Source organism: Dipodomys spectabilis, unplaced genomic scaffold (genome assembly GCF_019054845.1).
Source record: "Dipodomys spectabilis isolate Male_0828 unplaced genomic scaffold, ASM1905484v1 ptg000002l, whole genome shotgun sequence".
In the NCBI taxonomy this organism is placed as follows: Eukaryota; Metazoa; Chordata; class Mammalia; order Rodentia; family Heteromyidae; genus Dipodomys; species Dipodomys spectabilis.
In genome coordinates this window covers 27,331,049-27,358,630 of record NW_024870679.1, presented here as the reverse complement: position 1 = coordinate 27,358,630, position 27,582 = coordinate 27,331,049, and the positions used below count along the sequence as shown (strand labels likewise).

At 40.1% G+C, this 27,582-nt stretch overlaps 2 protein-coding genes across 9 annotated transcripts in view; one reads left to right on the top strand and one right to left on the bottom strand.

The window, feature by feature from the left end:
* The window catches only part of Fubp1 (far upstream element binding protein 1), a 31,328-nt gene extending 12,664 nt beyond the window's left edge, over positions 1 to 18,664 (bottom strand). For 2 of the 8 annotated variants that reach the window (XR_006147014.1, XM_042676495.1), the window contains exons 1-16: positions 18,394 to 18,664; positions 14,765 to 14,855; positions 12,960 to 12,998; positions 12,516 to 12,555; positions 11,511 to 11,563; positions 11,349 to 11,420; positions 11,082 to 11,139; positions 9,204 to 9,366; positions 9,008 to 9,106; positions 8,794 to 8,895; positions 8,457 to 8,559; positions 8,253 to 8,353; positions 7,567 to 7,708; positions 6,601 to 6,761; positions 1,620 to 1,771; positions 1,456 to 1,535 (exon numbers count right to left, since the gene is read on the bottom strand). Coding sequence is in view for 7 of the 8 variants with exons in the window: in XM_042676495.1 (XP_042532429.1) it covers positions 1,456 to 1,535; positions 1,620 to 1,771; positions 6,601 to 6,761; positions 7,567 to 7,708; positions 8,253 to 8,353; positions 8,457 to 8,559; positions 8,794 to 8,895; positions 9,008 to 9,106; positions 9,204 to 9,366; positions 11,082 to 11,139; positions 11,349 to 11,420; positions 11,511 to 11,563; positions 12,516 to 12,555; positions 12,960 to 12,998; positions 14,765 to 14,855; positions 18,394 to 18,513 (1,576 nt within the window). In the remaining variant the exon portion in view is untranslated. The remainder of the gene's footprint in view (positions 1 to 1,455; positions 1,536 to 1,619; positions 1,772 to 6,600; positions 6,762 to 7,566; positions 7,709 to 8,252; positions 8,354 to 8,456; positions 8,560 to 8,793; positions 8,896 to 9,007; positions 9,107 to 9,203; positions 9,367 to 11,081; positions 11,140 to 11,348; positions 11,421 to 11,510; positions 11,564 to 12,515; positions 12,556 to 12,959; positions 12,999 to 14,764; positions 14,856 to 18,393) is intronic. The other 6 variants (XM_042676515.1, XM_042676507.1, XM_042676522.1 and 3 more) reach the window with 6 other exon arrangements.
* Positions 18,665 to 19,004: 340 nt separating this feature from the next.
* Dnajb4 (DnaJ heat shock protein family (Hsp40) member B4) overlaps positions 19,005 to 27,582 on the top strand; it is a 38,156-nt gene continuing 29,578 nt past the window's right edge. The window contains exon 1 of the mRNA XM_042676591.1: positions 19,005 to 19,203. The gene's annotated coding sequence lies outside the window, so the exon portion shown is untranslated. The remainder of the gene's footprint in view (positions 19,204 to 27,582) is intronic.

The following is a 27,582-nucleotide window of genomic DNA, read 5'->3' as shown; positions in this document are numbered from 1 at the left end:
ACCAAAAACTCAGAAACACTTTGATAAACCTGAGTCAAATTGCCTAGCTGCCAAAGGCAAAGCCTGAAGAACCCATACTCATTGGCCAGGTCTTACAGTAATGACTGTATTACCACACCAACTGGAAAACATTACAATACATATTTTCTTCAATTGCTACCCATTCAAATAGTGACATTCAGGTTGCCCAATATAAATCTGCTCAACTTATTGACTCTCATTCCTTTGCTTATCTTACAAAAGGAAAATCCTTCCCATTCTTAGTAAGATTGATTTTCAGATTGTTATACATCATATTTCACTTTACCTTATAACCTATTCAGTTATACTACTATTTATATAACAGGAGTGTAAAACTTGCTATTGGACATAAAGTCATGTTTGTAAACCCATGTCCTAGCACATTGAGTAAGTAGAAGTTGTGGTCATTTAGTGATTGTCATGTTATTTCATAACATGAATTACTGAAGAACAAAATTCCAGTTAAATCTGATATATGACTCATTTAAAAACAATACAAAAGTACACTTAGTAGAACAACTTCATTTAAATCAATTACTTTGGTTCTTAAAAGTAAATATACTAAGCCAGTTTGCCTGTTAATCCTAGCCACTCAGGTGGCTGAGATCTGAGGATTACAGTTCAAAGTCAGCCCAAGCCATTAGAGTCTGAGACTTTCTAATTAACCACTAAAAATGCCAGAAGTGGAGCTGTGGCTCAAATGGTAAGAGTGCTAGCCTTGAGCAGAAAAACTTAGCACCTAGACCCTGAAATTCATGTCCTAGGACTGACACAAAAGAACACAGAAATTAACATACTAAATGTACAAAGTAATTCACAATTTAGGGTACCTATTTTCAAACAATTTGTATTAACTAGTTTCAAAGAAGGCCTCTTTGTTGACCAAGATGGAAATAAAAACTATGTCATGAAGAGATGCAAGCACAGAACACATAAAATCTAAATATAAATGCAGAAAATATTTTATTAAATGTATCCAGTACAGTTATTAAATTTGGACCTGCTTTTTACTAAAATTGTCCTATTAGAAGTACTACAATGGACAGTTTATAGTATAGATAAGATCAGAAGCTTTAAGAGCTTAATGCTCAACTACTTAATTTTATAAATGCAATTTTATAAATATACAGTAATCTTTCATGGAAAGTCACACTATACATATCTAAAAGCACTGGTACCTAAAACACTGTTATTCCTGTAACTTTCAGCACTATTGTGTTCATTTAGAAGTAAAAAGCCAGAAAAATGGCTCTACAAAGGCCATAGTCTTTAATACCTTGGTAAAAGTAATGCCTAACACTCTGCTAACAATCTTCACTAACTAAAGAGCGAAGGTAATTTGTATAAAAATAGGATCAACATTAGGAAATTTATGATGTCAACAAGGAATGATGGGTAAATACAGACAACGCACTAATGTAAGTAATACTTTACCTGGATCAGGAGGAGCCTGTTGTTGCCAATGTGGATATGCATTTCCCCATCCCTGGGGAGCATACGGGGCTGGAGGACCACTGTAAAGAAAATATGTATATAAATAACCATTTGCCAAAATCTAGGATCTTTAGGGAAAAGCCTAGAATCAATTCGGTACTTACTGAGGAGCTGGGCCAGGCGGTCCTGGATTATAAGGTGCAGGGTTGTATGGTCCCATTGGAGCTCCAGGCCCTGGTGGCCCAGGAGGCCCATGGGGGCCTGGGACACCATGGGGCCCGTGGGGTACAGGTGGCCCTAAAGGATTTACTGGGCCCTGTCAAACACCAAAAGACATTAAAAACAGTCAGAAAAGGTGTGGCCAAGTTACTTTAAGATCAAGTGACAAGTTTTAGAGTTCCTTATACTATTGTAAAATCCATTAAAAATGTGTTACATTGAGACCTTAAAAATTCATAAAAACCAGTTGCATTCGTAACTAAATGCAAAAAGTTTCTTCTTTTTTGGGCTAATATTGAGGCTCGAACTCAGGCCCTTGCATTGCCTTTTTTTTCCTTTTAAGGCTGGTGCTCTACCACTTGAACCACACCTCCACTTCTGGCCTTTTTGCTGGTTTACAAGAGCTAAGACTTTGCTGGCGGGAGCCGGCTCAGATCTCAGCCTGATGACTAGAGTTAGGATTACAGGTGTGAGCCAAGAGGGACTGGATCTTTAACCTCTTTTTCTATTCTTTTTGTCCTTTTACAATTCTTTTGTAGCACCTGAGTTTGAACTCAGAACCTAGTGATTGCTAAGCTGGTGTTCCACTAAATACAGTCACACACCTAACCCCTTTAGTTTACATTAATTTTGAATAGACTGACTTTTTACCTGGGCCTTCGGCTGGACTGCTTTTTGTTGGGCCAACTTTCAATAGAGATCTGACTTGTTTCGAGAGATAGGATTACAGGCTCATGCCACAAATCCCAGCTTTATATTGTTAGTAAGGAAAATTTATCAGATACTAAGTCCTTATCTGTTAACTGCATTTCTACTCTCCCAGACAGCAATTTGGCCAATGTAATATTCCTCAAAATGTTTAATTTTTATATTGTAAATTGTCTATAGAGCATGTCATCTGCAATATAATAATCATTACATAAAATTACTTCAGAACTTTTCTATTTTTGAACCTTATTTAGATCAATAGGCACTATCCCATTTTTCCTTGTATCAATCAGAACTTTCTAAACAGCATGAAAATTTTTGGGAGATATTTAAACTATATTTAGTTGTTAACCTTTTCACTATGAAATTAAACTTGATGACCATTCAAATCACTTTCAATTACTTGTCTCTTAAAGGCTCCAACTAATAGCTGGCCCCTTCAAAATTAAGACATGCTGGGTGCTGGTGGCTCACGCCTGTAATCCTAGCTACTCAGGAGGTTGAGATCTGAGGATCACAGTCCAAAGCCAGCCCAGGCAGGAAAGTCCGTGAGACTCTTATTTCCAATAAACCACTAGAAAACCAGAAGTGGTGCTATGGCTCAAGTGGTAGAGCGCTTGCCTTGAGCTAAAGAGCACAGGGACAGCGCCCAAGGCCAGAGTTCAAGAACACGATAGACCAAAAAAAGAAAAGGCTCCAATTAATTATTTCTAACATTCATGACTTATCTTTACCAAACAAAAAACAAAAGAAAGTTAAAATACTTTTTAAGGCCATATGTGCTAGGCACTTTTTTTTTTTTTGCCAGTATTCTTCTGGTTAATTGGAGAGGTAATCTTGGGGATATTTTTTTGTCTCAGCTGGTTTATAATCCTAAAATCTCTGTCTACTGAGTAGCTAGGATCAAAGTCCTGAACCAATGGCACCTTGCCTTGGCACTATTTTTTTATAGTGGAGTTTCTGAATTTTCTGCCCAGGCGGACTATGAACTGCAATCCTCACATCTCAGACTTCTGAGTAGCTAGGATTATAGGTGTGGGCTACCAACACTGGGCTACAAATAGTGTTTTACTGGATTCTTTTACAATCGAAAAACTAATGTAGAATGTAAAGGAACATTTAATAACATCTAATAGCATACATTGAATAACATTTAATAACCAAAATCTAGCTTGGTCCTGATGGCTCACAACTAGGTATTAAGGAGGCTAAGATCTGAAGGATTGTGGTTAAAGTGAGATGAGGTCAGAAAAGTGGCAGCCAAAGAAGCCTAATGTCCTAAGTTAAAACCCTAATAGCAGGTAAAAACTATAAAACCCATTAAACCTCCAAACCTGCTAAAACCCCCAGCAAACTGGAAGTGGCTCTGTGGCTCAAAGTGATAAGAGCACAAGCATTGAATGACAGTGCCAAGTTCCCGAATTCAAGACCCATGACAGACAAAACAAACAAAAAAACCCCAAAGTACCTCAGAAATAGAGCTGTAGCTCAAGTGGTAGAGTACTATCCTTGAGCAAAAAAGCTCAGGGACAGCACACAGGCCCCAAGTTCAAACTCCAGGATACACAGACACACACAAAAAGGTTGCCTCATTTTCAAAATTCAAGTCAAAGTTATTTCCAAAAGTCTAAATAAAAGTCTAAATTCCTATTGTAAAGGTAACTGCATTGGATTTGGTTTTTGATACTCCAAAGACTGGTATAAAGACCTTAATAAATTGACAATTCCCTCTATCAACTCTAGCACTTGTGTAAGTAATACTAACATCTCATCTATATACTCAAATTAAGGTGGCTCTAAACACCCACAACTGTGTACTTAATTAGATTACTTTTTTTTTTGGTCGGTCGTGGGGCCTGAACTGTGGGCCTGGGCACTGTCCCTCAGCTCTTCAGCTGAAGGCTAGCACTGTACCACTTGAGCGTCAGCCCCACTTCTGGGTTTTTCTGCTTATGTGGTGCTGAGGAATTGAATCCAAGGCCTCATGCATGCAAGGCAAGCACTCTACCACTTTACCACCTTCCCAGCTTCTAATTAGATTACTTTTATTGCTAGGTATTTCCCTATGTTTCTGGAAAAAGTTAAAGAAAAATGCTTGTGGACAAGAAAAAGTTTTTGGAAGTCTTCATCTTTTTAAGGCATTTATGAGCTAAGTCTTGGAAAACAACTTGAACAAGTATTTGTTTTTCGGCAATTATAATCTTGGTCCATAATCTAATGTTAAAAAAATAGCTAAGGAGTCTAATAACTTGTCTCTATTGCAATGTCGTACGTTAGATATTAAGCTTATTACAAACTAAAACAACCTAACAATGGAATTAAGGTTCTTAATAACTTTGTAAATGATGTAGCTTTACTCCACTATGAAAATAATTTCCTTCATTTCTTCTGGTAGGCAGAATACTGGATCTCTTCACAAAAGATCTCTTCACAGCACCCCCAAATAGGTAAAATTATTTAGAGTACAGTTTAATGTAGGGGAAGAAATGTGGATTCTTGAAAAGGAAAGGCTTTAAAAATAAGGTCACCTCAAACAAATAAAGAGCTCAAAACTTATATGGAATGGCTGTGTCCTAGGCTTTGTTATAGGATCTGGAAAGATTTTTTTCCAGATATGTATAACAGTCCACTCTCAGCAGCAAGGAACTGCAGAAGAACTGTAAGCAACTGTAGAAGATGAAGTGTCCCAGAGCTTACATCTGCTGGAGGCTGAGATCCAAGAGTGGCAGTTGACAGCCAGCCCAGGCAGGAAAAGTTAGCCAATTACCACCAAAAAGTTACAAGTGGAAGGGTGTGGCTCAAGTGAAGTATGCCAGCCTTGAGTTAAAAAAGCTAAAGGATAGCACCCAGGATATTCAAAGCCCTAGGATCAGCGTGCACGTGTGTGCACAAACACACAAATAAATTGGGGGGAAAACAAAGATTAATGTAGAACAAAGTCCAGATGATAAAACAGGATAGGGTAGTTGGACAGTCAGAAAGTATTATTTTCAAGGAAAGTAAAAGGGCCAGACTGAAAAGTTAAACTCAGGAAGTAAAAAGCACAATAAGCTCTTCTTCCCAGCACAGAGCCTTTTTATTGTTACAGGATTAAAATACAGGAAGGGCTATCTACAAACCAATCTTTTCTTTTTAAAATATAGAGGCCAGGGTTGGGAAGGTGGCTCAGTGGTAGAGTGCTTGCCTTGCATACATGAGGCCCTGGGTTTGATTCCTCAGCACCCCATAAGCAAAAAAGAAAAAAGCTGGAAGTAGCGCTGTGGCTAAAGTGGTAGAGCGCTAGCTAGCCTTGAGCTGAAGAGCTGTGGGACAGTGCCCAGGCCCAGAGTTCAGGCCCCATGGATTGGACCCCCCCCCCCCCCAAATATATAGAAGCCATCTAAATCTGCCTTATCCTTAAATGTTAAAAAAAACTGGGAACTCTTATTAATGGGTAAAGGCAGCAGGAAAAACGAAGTTTTACCAGCTACTAGTGTTTTGAGTGGGCCTCATTCATCTTACCCACCTGATGCCACAGTCTAAAAAAAGAGAAGTTGCTAAGTGTATTCACTTAGCTTAAAATATAAAGGCTACTTTTTAGCTGGTTGCTGTAATCCTAGCTACTCAGAAGGCTGAGTTCTGAGGATCACAGTTCGAAGCCATCCTGGGCAGAAAAGTTCCCATTAGACTCAACTCCAATTAACTACTCAAAAACTGGGAGCGACACTGTGGTGCAAGTGGAGCTCAGGGACACCGCCCAGGCCAAGTTCAAGCCCCATGCGATCTCCACATGCACACACCTAATTTTTGGCAAGTCTAAGCCTTTAACTCACATTTCTTACATTGATAAAATGAAATGGTTCTCTCTTCCATATTCCCCTACCATGCTAATATAAAATCTGGCTGATGGGCTGGGAGGGTGGCTCAGTGGTAGAGCGCTTGCCTTGCATGCATGAGGCCCTGGGTTTGATTCCTCAGCACCACATAAGCAAAAAGTAAAAAAGCTGGAAGTGGCGCTGTAGCTCAAGTGGTAGAGCACTAGCCTTGAGCTGAAGAGCTGAGGGACAGCGCCTAGGCCCAGAGTTCAGGCACCACGACCAGACCCTCCTCCCACCAAAATAAATAAAATCTGGCTGAAAGCTAAAAACAAATTTTTACATGGCAATGTAGTACAATTTCAATTAATGCCTTATTTATGGAACAGGGACATTAAGAACCAGGAGTTTTAGGCATACTCACACCAATCTTTTCCTCTATGAGTTGACGAGCATAGTCTATTTGTTGTGGAGTGCCACGAATTGTGAATAATTTCATATTAGGATCTGCATTAGGTGGAGGATTTCTCTGAAGTTCTATTCTTGCACCAGACTGTTGACTTATACTTTTTATGGTTTCACCACCTGAAATCAGAAAACAATAATTTGCCTGAAGTTTTAAATATGAACTATTCCAAAGAAAACAGTTGTTGGGAACCAGCAGCTCACACTGAAGTTCTAGCTACTCAGGAAGCTGAGACCTGAGAATTTTTGTTTGAAGTTAGTGGAGACAGGAAAGTCCATAAGACTCTATCTCCCACTAACAACCAAAGAGCTGGAAGTGGAGCTCTAGTTCAAGTGGTAGAGTGTTAGCCTTGAGCAAAAAAAAAATTCAGGACAAAGCCCAGGCCTTGAGTTCAAGTCCTAACACCTGGCCCCTCCCCTACAGTCACAATTAAATGAATGAGCCATTAAATCAAGTTTTGACATCCTCCCATTTTGTTTATATTCAACATCTCATTCTCCTAAATACATTAAACTTTAAGTCATTTTTGTTCAATAGGGTGAAGGAGGTAGTGAGTAGTTACTGGGGTTTGAATTCAGGACCTTGAACTCAATAGGCTTATTTGCTTAGCTGAACTCTATTGATTGAGCAGTGTTATTGATTTTTCTATCCAGGATGGCTTCTAATTGTGATCCTCCAGACCTCATTCTCCTAAGAAGCTACAATTATAGGTGTGAGCCACTGAAGCCTACACAAATCATGATTGAGTCAAAAGTTCCTTACACTAGTGACTCTTGATTCCTTTCTGTAGAAGCCAGAAACTTCATTTATTTTAGCTGCTACATATCAATATAAAAATACTTTCCAAAGAATTATAATAGCAACGAAAAGTGTTTAGAAACATTAGGTAATATGCTAAATAACTAAGAATTTAAGATACATTGCCTTTTCCTATTATTAATCCAGTTTTCCCAGTTGGCACGATAAAATTAAATTCCTGTAGTCCACCAGGTGGTCCCATGTTCCAGTTGCCTTGACCTCTACCTCTTCCTCGACCACCAGGTCCAGGTCCACCAGGATTACCAGCCTTAGGAGGGAAAAGGAGAAGAAAAAAAAAAAAACCACCGAACAGTATAAACTATTATTTTCACAATAATAATTTAGGTCCCCACCACTAATCCTCATATTCCTGAGTCAGAAATTTAGATACAAATTCCTTGACCAAAATAATCATGTGAAGATTTCCATTTTGTTTTGTGCTTACACGGGTCTTAAATTTGGGGCTTTGTACTATTCTCTAGAGTTTTTGTAAAAGCTAGCACTTTTGTTCAGTACTTGACCAATACCTCCCTCCAGTTCTGGCTTTTGCTGGTTAATTGCAGAGAATAGTCACATAGACTTTTCTGCCTGGGATGGCTTGAACTGTGGTCCTCAGATCTCAGTCTACTAAGTACAGGTACCAATGCCCAACAATAGTTTCATTTATAAAAATTACTGAAGTGAAAGTACTTATATAGAAATTTAAACTTTCTAGGAATAATAAAGCACATATCAAGCATACTTGAAGCTGTACTTTCAGATTTGATTAAAAATACCAATAGGAAAAACAAAACAAAACAAAAAAATCAAACCTGAACACTTCGAAGAAGGTCTGTAATAATTTCTGCAGCATGCTGACAACGGTCTGGAGGTCCTGTTATTTGTGCTATTCTATCAGGTGTTGTTCCATCATCTTTAAAACAAGGACATGAATTTATTTAATTGAACAGAAGTATATGAGTATCAAAACTAATGGCTATGAAAACTTAGAAGATTAACTAACTATATATGCTAACCTGGTTTAAACTGAATTCGAACACCAGCATCATTTTGTATTTTTTTGATCATCTCTCCATTTCTTCCAATTACAATGCCAACAGCAAACCTCGGAATGGGGACCTGATGAAAATTAGAGTAAAAGTATTACGAAAGCTCTTTCCTGAAAATTTAACCTACATTTAAGTCATAAAAGTATAAACAGCTTTATGCATGCCATGTCTCAGTAAGAGACAAAACCTATTAAAGTAGGAAGAAAAAGGGATACAATTTGAGAGGGGCCATCTATTCAAAACAAGAAAACACTGTTTTATTTAGAATAACATAAAAGGATTGCAGCTAGGTATTTTTACTTACATCTATCCCTTCATTCCCTCCAATTCTTGACCCGTACTCATTCCGAACTTCTCTGAAACCACCTTGATCACGAATTAACTCTAACACCATTTCCTTGGCTTGCTAAATTACAAAGAGTTACCCAGTTAAAAAAAAAGTATGAAAACATTCCATTTTTGTTCACATTTTGCCCAAACCCTCCCAATCTCTTTATAAAGGACAAAGTGAAGTTTACTTGAACTTTATATGGGTCGCCTGTAATCCTAAGCGGTTTGTCAGCACCAGTGTTCTGAGGTCCATCCTGAATCATAACCATTTTAACTCCAGCCCGTTCCTTAAAAATCATAAAAATCACGAGTATTACCGAGAAGAAAGATGAAAACTGACTTCAAAATATAGGAAAAATAAATCACGTCACAATATAACAATACCTGAAGTTGTTTAATAGTCTCTCCCCCTTTTCCAATAACTAATCCTGCCTTGCTAGCTGGAATCATGATTTCTTGAACTGCATTTCCAGGTCCATCACCATGATGAAAGCCAGGGGCTGGTCTTCCTTTCTCAACAATCTGGTCCAATAATCGTTTTGCTGACCTAGTAATAAGTTAAAATTTCAAGAATAAAGTATGCCATATTCATTCTTTGAGATGGGTTTTTCTAGGAATACAATTTTTGACATGTCTAAAAGTGTGCAAGGGACATAGAATTACTTCCCCACCAAGGACTATTTATGTTTTAAACTACAATTTTGTTTAATGTGTTGGCTTAACTTTATTAAACAAGTAACAGTAGCATATTTCTAAAAACAATGTATCATTCCCTAAGTTATAGAAAAAAATTCAAGGCAAAATAAAGGTTATAAGACAACATGAATAAAAGTTGGAGATGAGGTAGAAACTTATTTGGTCCTGGGACTTGAACTCACCTGAGTGCTGTCCCTGAGCTTCCTCTGCTCCAGGCTAGTGCTTTGCCACCTGAGCCACTGCTATACTTCCAGGTTTTTGGTAGTTTAGAGTCTCACAGGCTTTCTTGCCCAAGTTGATTTTGAACCACAATCCTCAAATCTCAGCCTCCTGAGTAGCTAGGACTATAGATTATGAGCCACTGGTATCTGGCAAGAATTGTTTTTAATGTTATCCGAGATTGGGCCTAGAACTCAGTGGTAGAATGCACTCTTGTTGATCCTCAACAAAATACCTCCTTCCCCACACATTAAAAACATAGTTTGGTGATACCAGGCAATCACCAAACATGTAAGTTTGTAATTTATGGAAAAAATTCAAGATAAAAAATTTAAGAGGAAACAGGCAGGTACCTGAGGCTCATGCCAATAAACCTAAACCTAGCTACTCAGGAGGCTAATATCTGAGGACTATGGTTTGAAACCAGCTGGGGCAGAAAAGTCTGTAAAAAAAAAAAAAAGTAGAAAAAGCCAGACTGGGAGCTGCGGACTCAAGTAGTACAGTGAAACCCTTGAGCACAAAGAGGTTTAAGGTAGTGCTTAGGCCCTGAGTTTAAGCCCCAGGACCAGCAGAACAAAAATAAAAAGTAAAATAAAAGCAAAACTTATAGTGTATAAATCTGCTTACTAAATGGCAGCTAAGAGCAGCCAAAACGTAGGTGCTCCTTATCCAATTATTAAGAATGGCCTGTCCTGAGGGTCCATGCTGATAGTAAATGAAAGGTGTGGCTTGAAGTCTGTGACCTTAGAAATTTCAATGGAATGATTAGAATAAACACTTGATTGGTTGAGAGTTTAAGACAAAAACAAAAAAAACAGGCAGATAGTTTGGTAAATACAAACCTCTCTTAAGAATTTTTTTTTTGGCAAATAGATTTTAGAATTCAAGATGATTTTTTGTTTTGCTACTAGAAATTACTTAAGAAAACTAGCAATGCGGGGCTGGGAAGTTGGCTCAGTGGTAGAGAGCTTGCCTTGCTTGCTTAAGGCCCTGGGTTCGATTCCTCAGCACCACATAAGCAGAAAAAAAAAAGCCGGAAGTGGCGCTGTGGCTCAAATGGTAGAGTGCTAGGCTTGAGCTGAAGAGCTGAGGGACAGCAGCCAAGCCAAGAGTTCAGGACCCACGACCGCCCCCCCCCCCCCCAAAAAAAGAAAAGAAAACTAACAATGCAGGATAAAGTTAGCTTAATTACAGGATATTATTCTATTCAAATAGTAAAGAGCTGGTCTTGAATAAAAGGAGGCAATGTATCAATAATAAGAACACACAGGACAATGTTCAAAAGTTTTATATTGTTTTTATACTTATAAATTTTAACTTTTAAACTTTTAACATTTTCATACTTACTGGACAGATTCAGGTGTTCCAGTTAACATACAAGACCTTTCTGGTAGGCCACCACTGTCTGCAATTAAAAAGAAAATTTCAGGCCAAGAAAAAATTAACCCACAGTATATCATTAGTAGGAATAAAAGCAAGCAAGTTTTCTAATCACTGAAAACATCAAGAGAAGTATAAGGGTGTATCTTAGCAGAGTATGCCTTTATACACAAGACTGGGTTTGAGCTCTTAACACTACAAAACAAAGGAAGGGAGACCCCCAAGAAGTGTTACCAGGAGCTATCTGTATTTTGCATCCAGATTCTTGCTGTATGCGTGAGATCTGTTCACCTCCTCTGCCAATTACTAGTTAAAAAAGAAGAAGAAAATTATTTACTGAAAGGTTACAAGTATGTTTTGTTTATGTCTTTTAAAATTTAAAATTAGGTCACTTACTAAATCCAACCATTCCATCTGGAACTTTGTATTCTTCTGTCATTACAGATCTGCTAAGAAATTACAGAAACATCTTTTTCTTAAAAAGATATGGTACATATGTGTATGTTTTTATAAATAAATGGAAGTTTAATGTCCTAATAGGGTAAACTAAGGCTCTAGGCACATACTCATGACCAAAGTATGTCCTCAGACCTAGTTAAGCTAAGAATTATAAATAAAGAGCAAGGCACTGGTTGGTAGCTTATACCTAGCTACTCAGGAAGTTGAGATCTGAGGATTGTGGTTTGAAGTCAGCCTGAGTAGCAAAGTACATGAGACTCATATCCAAATAATTAACAAAAAGCAGGAAGTAGAGCTGTGGCTCAAGTGGTAGTGCTAGCCTTGAGCAGAAAAGCTCAAGATAGCACCCAGGGCCCTGAGTTAAAGGCCCCAGGACAAACACCAAAAAAATTTGTAAATAAGATCCAACACATATCAACCGAATAGACAAACGGAACAGTTTGAAGACATGAAGCAAAGCAGTTAAGAGTTCAAAATATGCCACTTTACGTTATTATAATTCACCTTATTTCCTCTAAAACATGGTTAATCTACTTATTTTTCCAAATTTAAGAGTATCTTAAATTTCCTTTTTTTTGGTGCCAGTTCTGGGGCTTGAACTTGGCCAGGGTGCTGTTCCTGAGCTTTTGTGCTCAAAGTTAGCACTCTACCACTTGAGACATAGCTTCACTTCTGGTTTTTTGATGGTTAAGTAGTCTCAAGTACTTTCCTAGTTGGGCTGGCTTTGAACTACAACCCTCAGATCTTAGCCTCCTAAACAGCTAGGATTACAAATGTGAATCACTGGCACCTGGCAAATGTCCTTTTTTTTTTTAGGTGAAACCCCATATATAAAAACATGCAGACATGCCTATAATCACTACACACTTAGTTAATATATACAGTTCAATTAAGGCTTGCAAACCCCCCCCCCACAAAACATAAAAAAGCACTTGACTGTACCTTTGCTGTTGATGCATTGGTGGCATCTGTGTTCCAAAAGCTACCAAAAAATTAAAACAAGAATCCAAAATATTAAACACAACCACATCAAACTGTCTAAATATCTTTCCCTAATCCAGAAAACACAATCAGGGAGAATGAAATTTAATACAGACTATTCAAATCATCACTGACAATAACAAGAAAGTCAGTGAAAGGGCAAATGTATTGCAATGGTATAAAACATTTTCTTTAGGTGGTACAAGCATAGACTAAAAATTAAGAGTACCTAAATGAAACGTATAGTAACTCAGGAATCAAGGTTTACAACGTATATGTAGACATAAATAATTTTTAAAAGAGATGAATGCATTATTTATTATGAAAGGTATAAATTTATAATATCTATCAACTAAACTGTCCACCAAAAATAGAAATACAACAACAGTTTAAAATAATACTTACAGTCATTTTGAGGAGCAACTTTCTTAGCATCTGGTTGATCTGCAAAATTAAGCAACTTTTAATTTTCTTTTGCAGTTAACTATAAGGCTTCCTCCCTCAAGCAAAAATATCATTATAAACATTAAAATATGCAACAGAATGGTTTATTACTTGAACTAAAAAAAATTGCCAAAATTCAACCCAGACTCAATCTAAAGAAGTCATTTTTTCATTCTATCCAAGTTAAGAGATGCACAGACATTTAAGTTTTGATTTTTGTTAAATTATTGACCATGTTTTGTTAAGCACTTTAGAATGATACAAGACAAAGTATTTAGCTACATTACTAGCAAAATATCACTTGCTAAAGGCTAATGATGCTTCTATTGTAGGTACTGAAGATTGGAGTGGGGGAGAAGATGACCAAATTGTGTAAATCTCATACGTTACAAGTTGATTACAATCTGGGCAGTGGTAGCTCACACCTGTAATCCTAGCTACTCAGGAAGCTGAGATCATAGGATTTTGGTTCAAAGCCAGCCTGGGCAGGAAAGTCCGTGAAACTCTGCGTCAAGTGGTAGAGTGTTCACCTCGAGCTGAAGAACTCAGGGACAGTGCCCAGGCCCAGAGTTCAAAGCCCCCCTGACCCCAAAAAAGTTGATTACATGTGACTATGAACACAAAGCTACCCCCCCAAAAAAGAAAAAAAATTATAAGGAAGTCTGAATCGAAACTGTTCTATTACATTTCACTACATTAAACTTTAGAAGAATTCAAAGGCAAACTATATGACCTACCTTCGTATATAAATCCACTACAGATGACTACCACGCGCCACTTTCAATAGACTATACCTGGAAAGTACTATTATTCTCCTCCCCACCGCAAACTTAAATGGCAAATACACAATTGTTATGCAGTAAAAATTCAGACACATAATCCAAAAAGATCATTGTGTCCTTTTAAGAATTCACTGGTTTATTTCATGTTTACATATTAAACACAGGTAATAAATAAAAATTCCTGCCTTTAAAAGGAGAGGGCATTCCCTCCCAGTGTGTTGTACTGCTCGGACTTGTCCAAGAGCCATCTACACATAAAATAAAAAGAATACATTACATACAACATCTGAAGCATCATTAGCTCATTTTATTAAAAACCTCACTATAAATATGAAAGACACTTTAAAAGGAAATCAAGTACACCTACTCAGAAGCTACAAATACATTCTGTAAGCTTGGTCAAAATCCTTACCAAAAAAAAAAAAAAAAAAAACAAAAACACCTAAAATAAAAAAATGCATATTTGTAACTTGAGAAACTTCAACAATGCTTTTTCAAATACAAAGCACTATAAATCCAATGTTTTAGTCCACATCAAGTTACACCTGAAAACAAAACAAAGCTCTAAAAGAAACAAAACAAAGAAATAACATACACTAGCAGACTGGCACTTTATCCTTTCTATATTAACTGAAATCTGAAATGGCAAGATAATGAAAGCATAGCACATATCCATTCAGGTATGTGCAAAACCAGTGAAGTGTTTCCTAAACCACTTAAAAATTTGTTTTCAGTAGTATTGAATAATCAGTCTGTGCAACCTGTCAAACTGTTACAATCCCAAGAGAGGTAAAATTAATGGCTATTTAGATAAAACTTGATTGTTCACTCAAATTAAATTGTACCTACCTTGTCTAGGTCTCCCAGTTTTCTCTTTTCTTTTTGAGGTTAATATAAACCTTACAATTTTAGGAATCTTACAGTAAAAGTAATGCCCAACTGAATACACTAAAAATATTTCAACTAAATATGTCTATAACTTACCTCCATCTTCTAAAGGTCTTTTTTGTCCTCCATAGCCATAGTCATTTGAATTTAATGATGTACCAGCATCACCCCCAATTTTTGCAGCAATCTTGGGGGAAAAAAGTATAGTATCATTAAAAATAAATCAAACGTCTATATACTTGTTGATACAAAATTCTTTTTTTACCTAATATGTACATATGCTAAATAACGCTCACTGAAACTACAACTTAATTTTTATGACCACTAATACTTTAAGTAATTAATTACTATGACTGGGAATTAAACTACTCATCAAAAAACACACAAGGTTGTAGTGCCTCTGATCGTATAAAATAATACTTATCAAAATGAATTCCAGGCAAAGGGGGCGGGAGGAGGGGAGGGAAGGAACCTGCTAAGAATCTTTAGAAGAGCAGTTAGTTTTGAGGAAACTAAATCCTAATCCTATCTTCTCCACTGTCTTCTCCCATGACTCTTCAAAAGATAGATGAGGAGAGTGAAATTTTCCAACATTCTACTCACATGCAGTTAGAATACTTGAAATGAGGTCAGTTCAAATTGGCATTTTTTGGTCAGTCATGGGCTTGTACTCTGGGCCTGGGGGCTGTCCCTCAGCTCTTCAGCTTAAGGCTAACAGTCTACCACTTGAGCCTCAGTGCCACATCCAGTTTTCTGAGTGGTTTATTGGAGATTCAAGCTCAGAGACAGCCCCTAGGTCTTGAGTTAAAGCCAAGACAAAAAGAAAATGTGTACTAAATTACTTCAAAACAAATTATTTTTTAAAATGTTAAGATACAGCTTAAGCTGGGCACCGGTGGGTCTCGCCTGTAATTTTGGGGACTTAGATGCTAAGATCTGAGGATGGCAGTTCAAAGCTGGCCCAGGCAAGTCCATGAGTCTCATCTCTAATAAAACACTCAGAAAACCAAAAATGGCACTGTGGCTCAAGTGGTAGAGTGCTAACCTTGAGCTGAAGAGCTGAGGGACAGTGCCTAGGCCCACAGTTCCCACAGTTCAAGCTCCACAACTGACCCACACACACACAAAAAGGCTTAGTTGCAATTCTGTAAGTAATGTCCTGAAGTTACTAGCAGGAATCTGGGCAACTAGAAAGTAATCCCTTGCACTGGAGAACAAAGCCTCAGGGTTGGGGGTGTGGCTTAAGTGTACAGTGCCAAAGCCCTCGGTTAAAACCCCCTAGGTTCCTCCAAGCAAAAAAAAGCAAACAAACCAATCCCAGCTTTAAGTAGGGTACAATTAGTGGAAAGTTACCCAAATTAAAAAAAAAAAAAAAAATCAAACCTTTGGTTACTGAAATTCCCTTTAGGGGATCCTGATGTGAACTAACCCAATTGCCTCGCGTTTTACTATTAACAAGGAAACTGGGCAGGGTAAGCATATATTCAAGGGCTTTCTCAATTAAACGTCTATTTATATCCTTGAGTGCCTATTTCGACCTTCTTTTCTGAGAGGTGTACTAATACCCCAAAACACTGCTTTTCTACCCTTAGGTCTCAAATATCTACTGGACCACTTAAATGGTAGTCCAAAATGAACTTAAATGCCCTGCCCAGAATTAAGCAGTACTGATGTTTTTGAATGGAAAAGTACTTAAGGCCAGAGTACCAAAAAACCAGAGAGTCTTTTAGGACTTGAATTTGTAGAGTTGAATTCCATAGTTAACTTTCCTTCTTTTTTAAGTCGGTCACTTGGCTTGAACTCTGGGGCTCAGTGCTGGCCCTCAGCTCTTCAGCTCAAGGTTCAACCACTTGAGTCACAGAGCCACTTCCGGTTTTCTGGTGGTTTATTGGGGGGAAGAGTCTCACAGACTTTCCTTCCCAGGCAGGCTTTAAACGGCAATCATTGGATTTCAGCCTCTTGAATAGCTACTAGGATTACAGGAGTGAGCCACCAGTGCCTGGTTTCCATAGTTATTTCCAATGTAAAACTTTATCAAATATCTTGCAAGAATACTTAATTCTATCTGTGTATCTGACTCTTTCACTTACAATTCAATTTGACCAATGATGAGTACCTTTAAGGTGGTTACTGTAGATAAATACTACAAATATAAATGGGTTGTCTATTATCACAATCGAGCCTTTCTAGCAACTTAAGTTTTTTAGTATTTGGACCCAGCTGTACCTTTTCTCACTTCATTTCCCTTTCTCTTCTTCCCCATTCACCGCTTTGCTCCAGTAACTCCACTCATGGGTTCTGGTCATTCCAACAATCCTCAAGTGACTGTACATTATTTTCTCTATTAGCCAATCTCTCTCATTCTGCTTGCACAACTGTCATTACCATAGCAAGTTGACACTCTTACTTCCCTGGTACCTAGTACTGTGCCTGACCCAAAACATCACAAATGTTTACAGTGTAAGAGGATGAATCAATGTTTGTATTTTCTTTACTTTCTAATAAAGTAATCTAGTACTTTTGTTCATTTGTATTTGGTTCCTTCACAATATCATAGAATCCTACAAATAAATTAACTCATACATTTAGTTTCCTGTATCTACAGTGTGGCACAAAATGAATCTACTAAGACTGACTTGTCAAGCACAGGTACATTTCTCTAATGTGTTACCCATTAGAAAAGGGTGATGTTACATCACTGCAGAGTTTAGAAAATGAATTTTGACTCAGTAATGCTTCAATTAACTGAAGGGAAAAGTAATGCTTCAATTAACTTTAGGGAGAAGTTAAGAAGACTTTTAATATAATAAAAATGGTTTCTTAGTACCATTTGCTTAATACTAGTTTAAAATGCCTAGCATAATATGCAGTGTCGTAAGGAAAATGTTTAACTTTAATTTACAAACAGGTCCCTATCATTTCAAAATTAGGAACACAACTAATGACTACGTAAAAAGACAAAAGTTCAAACTTGAGTTTCCTGGAGTCCGTGCACCCCCGCCCCTTACAGTAGTCCGTCCGGGGTGGGGGTGGGGGGTCCCGCTAAGAACCTCCGGGGCACGAAGTCCGCGCCTCCAGAGCGCAGAGAGGGCTGAGCACTTCACGATGGTGAACCCGGAGGCAGATTCAAAGGGAAACCACGAGTATCAAGAGCCCGAGGCCATTTTGAGGAGCGAGGCGGCCGGACCGGCAGGATGACACCCAAAATCCCGCCCAGAGGAAGGGTGAAGTCCCTTCCCCGAGCACGTGAACGCGATCGTTCCCGAAAGCGGCTTCGATTTAGGGAGGAAAAGAAAAATCCAGTCCCGAGGAGCCGGAAGTGGTTCGAAGAGTGCTTTAAAAAGGCTCCGGCGGACCAGACCCCAGTTACTATCCTCCCCCCCCCCCAACTAAGTAATTACCAGAACCTTCCTTCCACACTATTGTGTACAAGTAGGCGCGCTTTCTGCCCGGGATGGGAGGGGGCTAACTTCCCGGCGGAGCGGCGGCGCCGCGGGAGCGGGCGGGACACGTCAGGCCGCGTCTCGGTGGCGGGCGTCGGGTCCCGCGGATCTGCTCCCGGGCCTCCGGTCGTCCCCGCGGCGCGGAGGGGCGTGTGGACAGCCCGGCCCGCAGGGCTATCTCTGTGTCCCGGCTCCTCACGCGCGAAGGGGCGGCGGTGGCCTGCCCCGCCGGCGCCCGATCGCCGGGAGCCCGCGGGAGCCCGCCGCGCGGTCCGCGCTCACCTGCCGGGCTCGCTGCAACGCATCTTTGAAAGCATCGTTCACGCCGCCGCCGCCGCCGCCGCCGCCGCCGCCGCCAGCCGAGCCGGAGGAGGGTGGAGGCACCGTCGAGTAGTCTGCCATGGTCACACGCCCGTAGCCGCCCGCCGCCCCCTTCGCGGAGATCGCCTTTCTGCTAACTGCTAAGAAAGAAAGAAAATGGCGGCCGTCGAGGATCTATCACATTCTTGCGCGACCATCGTGCCGTAAAGGGGCGGGGAATGGAACACGGAAATCCCGCGAGGTTTCTGAGGTAACCGCGCTGGGGTGGAGGTGGAGACGGGAGTGGAATTGAATAAAAGGGAGGGAAGAAGGAAAAAAAAAAAAGGGGGTGGGGTGGGGGGGGGGGGAGGCCGAATATCGCGAGGGTTGGTGTAAGGTCTCGCGAGAGGAGGGTTTCCCCGGGCGCCTCCTCTCCGCGTGTTGTCGGGGGGGGGGGGGGGGGGGTCGGTGAGGTTGGCTAATGGTGTCTTTTGAGTTGGCGGGTGAGGCTGGCGCGGATACGGCGTCCGGGCTTGGGTGGCGGAAAGCTGGCAGAGAACAGGCATCGTGGTTCCTTACCGGTCGCCGCCTCGGGGAGAGAGTGCGGAAGGCTTTTCCGGCAGGGTCCTTTTGTGTACCCGTAGGGCAGGGCTTGACGCCGGCGGGCGTGACGGCCACGCAACAGAGTCTCGAGGGCGCCGCGGCCCGGCCTGAGGGAAGCGCGCCCGGGCGCCGCGTGATGCTCCGGGAAACGTCTGCCTGGCCTAGTGGGAGCCCAGCATGATTTCCAGGGTAGTAAAAGTTGCCCCTGTGTTCTACTTCTAGGCGGTCGGCCGTGTGGATTTGTCGCCAGCCTGGGCCGCTGTCGGGTCTGGAGCGGCGTGTGTAGTTTTTGTTTGAGCGAAGGTGGGCGAGCCGACCGGAGGAAGCGCAGGCCCGCGCTTGCTGTGTGTTAAACGCGGTGGCCTGAGGTCGGCGTCGCCGTCCGCGGGGTTCAAAGCAGCCTTCGTTTGCTTGACCAGCAGTGACTTGGTGGCTGGATACCCGAATGGACGGAAGGATTTTTTTTTCCCCCTCCTGGGTGGCCATTTCTGTTATGTACTGTATTTGCCAAATGATTTCAGACATGTCCTCCCGGGGCCTTTGTAATATAATCTTAATCATAGCAGTTCCAGGGAGGAATTAGGATACCTAGATTTATTATTCGGCTCATAAGTTAAGTATATCGTAGTGACTTCCCCCTCCTTTCCCACAAATGCTTTATATTTGGTTAACAGAGGTAAACATGAGCCTTGCTCACCTTGGAGGATTTTTGCCTCCTGTGAATGAGTCTAAAAAGGCAGTTTACCTATTGCCAGTCGTAGAGTGAACTTCAGTGTTCTTCGTAACCTTTCATGTGCCCGTATGGTCAAGGCCGTATGTAACGCAGCTGTGTAAATGGCATAAGCTTGTACGTACAAAATGGCCCGTGATTTGCCTTGTAATCAACTTACACTATTTCCAGCTCTCGCCATCACTTCCAGTGTTTGTAGCAGTCCCTTTACATTTTCGTAGAAAAGTAATTTGTTGGACGACACGTAATCATAGCGATATTTACAAAAGCATAAAAGTTTGAGTGTATTGCTAAACTGACCTTTAAACGGTATTTGGATAAAATGTGCCTAACAATTTATGATCAGCAGTTGAACTTTTGCCTTTTATAACACTCTTCTGATAACCAGCATGATTTACTACAGAATGATATAATCTGCCCTTAAATAATATGGTATGGTTTTTTCCTGAATATAGATAGAACCTCTATTTCTTTTTCTTTTTTCTTTTTGTATATTTTCCTGGAAATAGGAACATTATAGAATAGAAACCATTGAAATAATTCTAGACTAGGATTTCTCAGCCTCAACAGTATTGTTATTTTGTCATGCAACTGTGCATTCTAGCATGCTTGGCAGCATCTTTGGGATCTATCCACAAGTGCTAGTAGCATCCTTTTTATCCTCTACCGGGTAGTTGTGAAAACCAAAACATGACTTCAAACATACGCACCTAGTAACTTCTCATTGAGATTCACTAGTTATCCTTGATTTCTCTCTCTTCAGTCAGACAAAAATGTATCCGTTGTTTTTTGTTTGTTTGTGTTTTGTTTTGGTGGTTATGGGTTTTGAAAACTGCATTTCCACATCAAGCAGTCAACCAATTGATCCAAGCCTCCAGCCTGCTAGTATGTATCTTGTGCCTGAACTACAGCTTGAATTCAAGGGTCTTAGTGTGTTTGATTTGCTTGTTCAAGACTAGCCATACTTCCAGTCTAGTGTTTTTGTTGGTTAATTGGAAGACTGCTTCAGACTGAGATCCTCAGATCTCAGCCTTCTGAGTAGCTAGAATTAGGGGCATGAGCCACTGTCATCCAGCTAATAATCTTAAATTCCATTACTTTTAAACCACACTGCTCCCATCCTGACCCAATTTACTGTCATTTCACTCTGGGATTGTTACATCTCCTAGTTTCTGTTTTCTACAGTTTACCTTTCAAGAAAATTTGTATCTAAATGTATGTAATATATAAAGTTTCATAAGTAACAAGCCCCCATGTACCCACTGTATAGGAGTATTTTCTAAGGAAAAGAAGCTTGAGTGCCTGTTTTTTTTTATTGTATTACAGTAATCCATTCCCCATACAGAAGCTTAATAATTTTTGAAAACAAATCAGTTCTTCTCTCCTGTATTTCCAATTACACTATAAATCCTACTTTTCAAATGGCCTAACAGCTCCACTTAACCACACCATTGTCTTTCAAGATTTGTCCCCAGCTGTTTTGGTCAACTTTCTATCCAAGGTCTTGCCTCTGATACTTTTTATACTTGCCTATTCCTTGGCCTGTGATGCTTTTATAGGTATTCTTAAGTATGATGTGTCATATTCAAATACTATCTCCTTAGACCTCTTGCTACTTTCCAATGACTATCTGATTACCATTTTTGCTTTATAGCATTCACATGAAATTGTTTTGTGTTCTCCATGTTTCCATTTTTATGTCCCTCTTCCATTAAGAATATAAGCTGGAGGGGCTGGGAAGGTGGCTCAGTGGTAGAGCGCTTGCCTTGCATGCCTGAGGCACTGGGTTCGATTCCTCAGCACCACATAAGAAAAAAAGCCGGAAGTGGTGCTGTGGCTCAAGGGGTAGAGCGCTAGCCTTGAGCTGAAGAGCTGAGGACAGCGCCCAGGCCCAGAGTTCAGGCCCCACGACCGGACACCCCCCCCCCCCAAAAAAAAAAAGAATATAACTGGAGAGCAGGGACTTTGTCTCTACCATATCAGTATACCTAGAACTCTGGGTATTTATTCTAGCCTACATAGTCTTGGAACTATGTTGTGAAAGAATGTTTAAGAAAAACCCAAAACACTAGCTTTAAATTGTGGTTGGTTTTTGCCAGGCGCTGGTAGCTCATTCCTGTAATCCTAGCTACTCAGGAGCCTGAGATCTAAGGATCATGGTTCAAAGCCAACTTGGGCAGGAAAGTCCGTGAGACTCTTACCTCCAATTAACCACTGGAAAACCAGAAGTGGCGCTGTGGCTCAAGTGGCAGAGCACTCACCTGGAGCTGAAGAGCTCAGGGAAAGTGTTCAGGCCCAGAGTTCAAGCCCCATGACCGACCCACCAAAAAAAAAAAAGTGTGTGTGTGTGTGTGTGTGTGTGTGTGTGTGTGTTAGTTGGATTTAACTTTGGGCTTGGGCCTTGTCTTAGATTTCTCATCCATGTAGAGATCATTACCTACCTTAGGATCCAATGATTTGAGCTCTTCAGAAATTATAAAGTGTTGTTCAAGTGGGCATTTCTATGTACAAGAAAGGATAATCTGTGTAATACATTCTCAACAGCTATATTCAAATAGTTTTAGTACAATTCAGAATCCTTTAGCATCAATTAAGGAAAACTAATGATGACTTTCTTAAGCTAAATATGTTTTCTGAATTCACACATTTGTACTCTGCTGATTCTTCTAAATTTATTAAATCTGATGATTATCAGATTTTTTTTCTTGACTAAGTATTATTTTCAATGTAAATCTCTTAAAAGGCGTATCATAGCTGATAATCTAGAATTGATGCTTATGCTCTGACAGATTAGCTAACTAGCCAGCTGATTTTTTTTTTTTTTTTTTTGGTCGATTGTGGGGCCTGAACTCTGGGCCTAGGTGCTGCCCTTTAGCTCTATCAGCTCAAGGCTAGCGCTCTACCACTTGAGCCATAGCACCACTTCTGGCTTTTTTCTGCTTATGTGATGCTGAGGAATTGAACGCATGGCCTCATGCATGCAAGGCAAGCACTCTACCACTGAGCCACCTTCCCGGCCCCTAGTTACACCTATTAAAGAACTTTTAGGAGTTGAAGACATTGGTAATACACTTGCCTAGTATACACAAGGTCCTGAGTTCAATCCCTAGCACTGTATATAATTTTGAGTAAGAAAATAAAAAATAACAGGGTAAATTTTTATAGCTATCTTCCTGTTACAATTACTTCATTTTTTTAATATAAAAAAGTTTTTCCTACTTGAATATTATCAGTTCTTTTATCACATTTATCTTATAACACCTTAAGTCATTTTTTTAGGATAAGAAATAGAACTCGGTGGAAGAGCATTTTGTCTAACATGGTACAAGGACCTGTGTTGCTTCTCTGGTACCACACGTGTAATTGTGTGTATGTGTGTGTACACGTGTGTAAAACCTAACCTATTCCAGTGATCTTAGTGGTTGTCTGCATTGTCTACCTTAGCAATAGAGAGCTTTTTTTTTAAAAAAAAAAAAAAAGCTTTGAAGGTAGGACCTAGGCTCCAGGGCTCATGTTGTAATCCTCGCTACTTAGCCTGAGATCCTGAGGGATAGCAATTCAAGGCTAACCTGGGCAAAGTTCATGCTACTCCATCCCCCAAAAAAGCAGCAAGGAAATAGGGCTGGAGCTGTAGCTCTAGTGGTAGATTGCCAGCTTATCAAGCAAGCCAACTAGTGTGATGCCCTGAGTTTAAACCCTAATAACACGCCCCCCCCCCCAAAGAATTAAAAATGCAGGAAGGTGCTAGAAGTGTATTTCTGTGTATTTCTGTAGTAGAGTGCTTAGCCTGTCTGTACAAGACCCTGAGTTTAATCCCTAGCACTGGAAGGAAAAAAAAAAGAAGGGTTAGTCACAAGCTCTATTCTCTCTATTGGTTTGTATTAGAATCTTTTTTTTTTTTTTGGTTATGGGGGCTGAACTCGGCCTGGATGCTACCCCTGTGCTCTTCAGCTCAAGGCTAGCACTCTACCACTTGAGCCGCAGCACCACTTCCAGCTTTTCTGCGTATGTGTTACTGAGGAATTGAACCCAGGGCCTCATTCATTCAAGGCAAGAACTCTACCACTGAGCCACCTTCCCAGCCCCTATATTAGTATCTTTTTTTTGGGGGGGGTCCTGACCTGGGGCCTGAACTCTGGGCCTGGGCGCTGTCTCTCAGCTCTTCAGCTCAAAGCTAGAGCTCTACCACTTGAGCCACAGCGCCACTTCTGGCTTTTTTCTTTTTGCTTATGTGGTGCTGAGGAATCGAACTCAGGGCCTCAGGCATGCAAGGCAAGCACTCTACCACTGAGCCATCTTTCCAGCCCCTGTATTAGAATCTTTAATGAAGGCTTCCTAGGTTAATCCTGAAATACAGACCACCATTCAGAGCCTAGGTGTACACTTATACTATCATTTTAGAAGTAGAAGCATGAGAATCACAGGTTTGAGACCAAATTCTTTTGTAGTGAGCTTCTTTTACAAACCAAACAACAGTAACAAAAATACCCAACAAAACTGTGGAGATATAACTACTCTAGAAAACTGTCAGATTTTTGCTTAATTAAATGAGAGGATAGAGGTGGGGAGAGTGATGGAAAGACTTAACACTGATCCAGATTGACATGTTGAATTGAAACCCTTTTGTACAACTACTTAAAGATAATTTAAGAATTAACAATAATTAAATGGAAGCTGGAGATATAGCTCAGTGGTAGAGCACTTGGCAAGTATGTTTGAGGCTGTAGGTTCAGTTTGTAGCACTTCTGATAATAATGTATACATATTTGTATATGTACACAGTAAATGTGAAGACATTACATTCTGTGGCTTTTGCATTCTTGGTTCTTATATCAGAAACTACAAACTAACCTCTAGGAATTTCCATGAAACGATACTAATATGGCTTCTGTTCCTCCTTAACCAGTCAACTATTTTCTTTTCCTTCTGTGTTAATCCTGTGGAAGCCACTCTCAACTCTTTCAGTTTAGAAGTAATTCATGAGATGAATTTATGAATCACTGCTCAAATAACACACATTCTCTGTGTGTGTGTATATATATATGTATATTATCATTTTGGTGGTATAGGAGGTTGAACTTGGAATTTGCTTAGGCAGACCCTCTACCACTGGAGGACTGCCCCTAGTATGCCTTTGTTCTTTTTCAATTTGGTACTGGAGCTTAAACTCTAGGACTTGTGCTTTTGTTTGGCTTTTTCATCCAATGCTGGCCCTCTACCGTTTGTGCTACACCTCTGCTTCCAGCTTTTTGTTTATTAAATGGAGATGAATCTCACTGATTTTTGTCTGCTCTGGCTGGCTCTGAACCATTATCCTCAGATCTCAGCATCCTGAGTAGCTAGATTTATAGGCATGAGCCTCTGGCACCTGACTTTCTTACTTTTTGAATATGTATATATGCCCCAGTTACCCTGGAACAGGATCCACCTATTTATTGTTCCGGAGTAGCTAGGATGATAAATGCACACCACTACATCCAGCTGTTGATTGAGATGGGTTCTTGAGTATATGTCCAGGGTGACTTGGAGCTACAGTCCTCCCAGTCTTAGCTTCCTAGATTGACAGATACATTCCATATATGGTAGAGATGGGGAGAGTGTGTTCTGTGAACTTTTTGCCTGGTCTGGTCACAAATCAGGAACCTCCTAATTCCTGTCCCTCCTGAGTAGGGAAGCTTACAAGTGTGAGCCACTGGCAACCAGAACTAAAATTTTAAGTCGCTCCAAGTCCTCCTACACACTAAGCAAGAGTCCTGCCACTGAGCTACATGCCCAAATATGTTAAATTTTTTATTTTAACAAGACCCTTTCAAGTGTTTATAACCAAGGCTGTGACAGTGGTTGTTTCTTCAAGAACTGTCAATATATAGATATTTGAGCTCTTCTGAACAGTATTTTGAGGAATCTGCCCCCTTTAAAAAAAAAGAAAATGAACTATATAGTTTCATGTTTTCAAAGTTTGAAAAAGCTTCTTTTGTACAAAAAGCTCTAAGTGTTGCTTACTGGCTAGATTATAGTAAGTCTTCTGAACACATAGATCTTGTCCTCATCTTTCCCTGCTCTTCTGTTAAAAGAGGACTGCTCCAGGCAAAAGGCCCTGAGTTCCAATCCTAATAATTCCAAAAATATAAATAAAAAATAGCAATTAAGCAAATGAATAAATAAAAGAGGGCTGCTTTATGACTGTTTCCCAGTATTAATATTTTTATGTTAGTAAAAGCTTAATATGGGAGCTGAGAATGTAGCTCAGTAGTAGAATGTTTGCCCAGCATGCATGAAGTCCTGGGTTTGATCCTTACCACCACAAAACTAAAGAACTTCCAGTTGATTGAGAAAAAATTTGTTTTAAAATATGCTTAATTAAGCTTCAGGCTTAGGCCTGTAATTTAAGATACTTTGGAGGTTGACATCTGAAGGGTCAAAGCTTGATATCAACTATTTCAAGCTTTTTTATTTTTGGTGGTATGGGGTTTGAACTCAGAGCCTTGCATTTGGGCCTGCTTGCTCAGGAGTGATGTCTCCATCTCTGCATTTCCCTGATTATTTTAGAGTCTCACAGATTTATATGCCCAGTCTGGCTTTAAAACCATGATCCTCAGATTTCAGCCTCTTAAGTAGCTAGGATTACAGGCATGAGCCACCAGCATTGGTCCCTTCTTTTATGTTGCTTCATGTAAGCTGATAGTCTTGTTTCAGTTTTAAAATACATTTGAAGGGCCATGTACTTGAGAGGAAAAATGAGTTAAATCTTTTAGACAAAACATCTGGATTTTCTATGATTTATCAGTATTTTATGCTACATTGTCTAATTGTAGCAACTAAAGATACAGAAATAACTTTTCATGATGGTAGTGTTTCTATTTTATTTTATTTTATTTTTTTGGATCTGGTCATGGAGCCTGAACATTGGGCCTGGGCACTGTCCCTCAGCTCTTCAGCTCAAGGCTAGCACTCTACCACTTGAGCCACAGTGCCACTTCCAGCTTTTTTATTTTTTCTGCTTATGTGGTGCTGAGGAATCGCACCCAGGGCCTCATGAATGCAAGGCAAGTGCTCTACCACTGAGCCAACTTGCCAGCCCTGTTTTTATTTTTATCTCAGAACACTGCCCAGGCTCCTAAAGCCCCAGACCGACACCCCCCCCCCCCCCAAAAAAAATGCAGAGCTCAACATGAACTCCTTTTATTTCAGACAGCTGGTGGGATATGAACCTTGGAGTGGACCCTGAGCTCTTTTGCTCTTGGCTCGGGCTCTACCACTTTGAGACACTTCCCGTTTTCTGATGGATAATTGGAGATAAGGGTGGGGAGAGGAGGAGGAGAGGGGGAGGGTTGTGTCTCACAGACTTTTCTGCTCGGGCTGCCTTTGAACCAGGATCCTCAGATCTCAACCTCCCATTGAACTAAGGTTACAGGCTGAGCCCAGCTTAACTTGTACTTTGATCCTTTAAAACTTTGTTTGCTCCTTAACTATGTACTTCTATATAAAGATCAAACGATTTTCATTGGGGATTGCAGATTTAGCTCAGTGGAAAAAACAGTTGTCTAGCAAGTGCAAGTCTCTGAATTTGGTCCTCAGCACTAAAAAAAAAAAAAAAAAAAAAGATTTTCATTGAAGCTTAAGTGATACACCTTTTTTTTTTTTTCAGTTGTGGGGCTTGAACTCAGGGCCTGGGTGCTGCTGTTGAACCATTTTGTACTTAAGGATAGAGCTCTACCACTTGAGCCACTTCTTGTTTTTGAGTGGTTAATTGGAGGTAAGAGTCTCACCTTGACTTTACTGCCCTGGCTGGCTACCAGGGGCAATTCTCAGATCTCAGTCTCCTGAGTAGCTAGGAT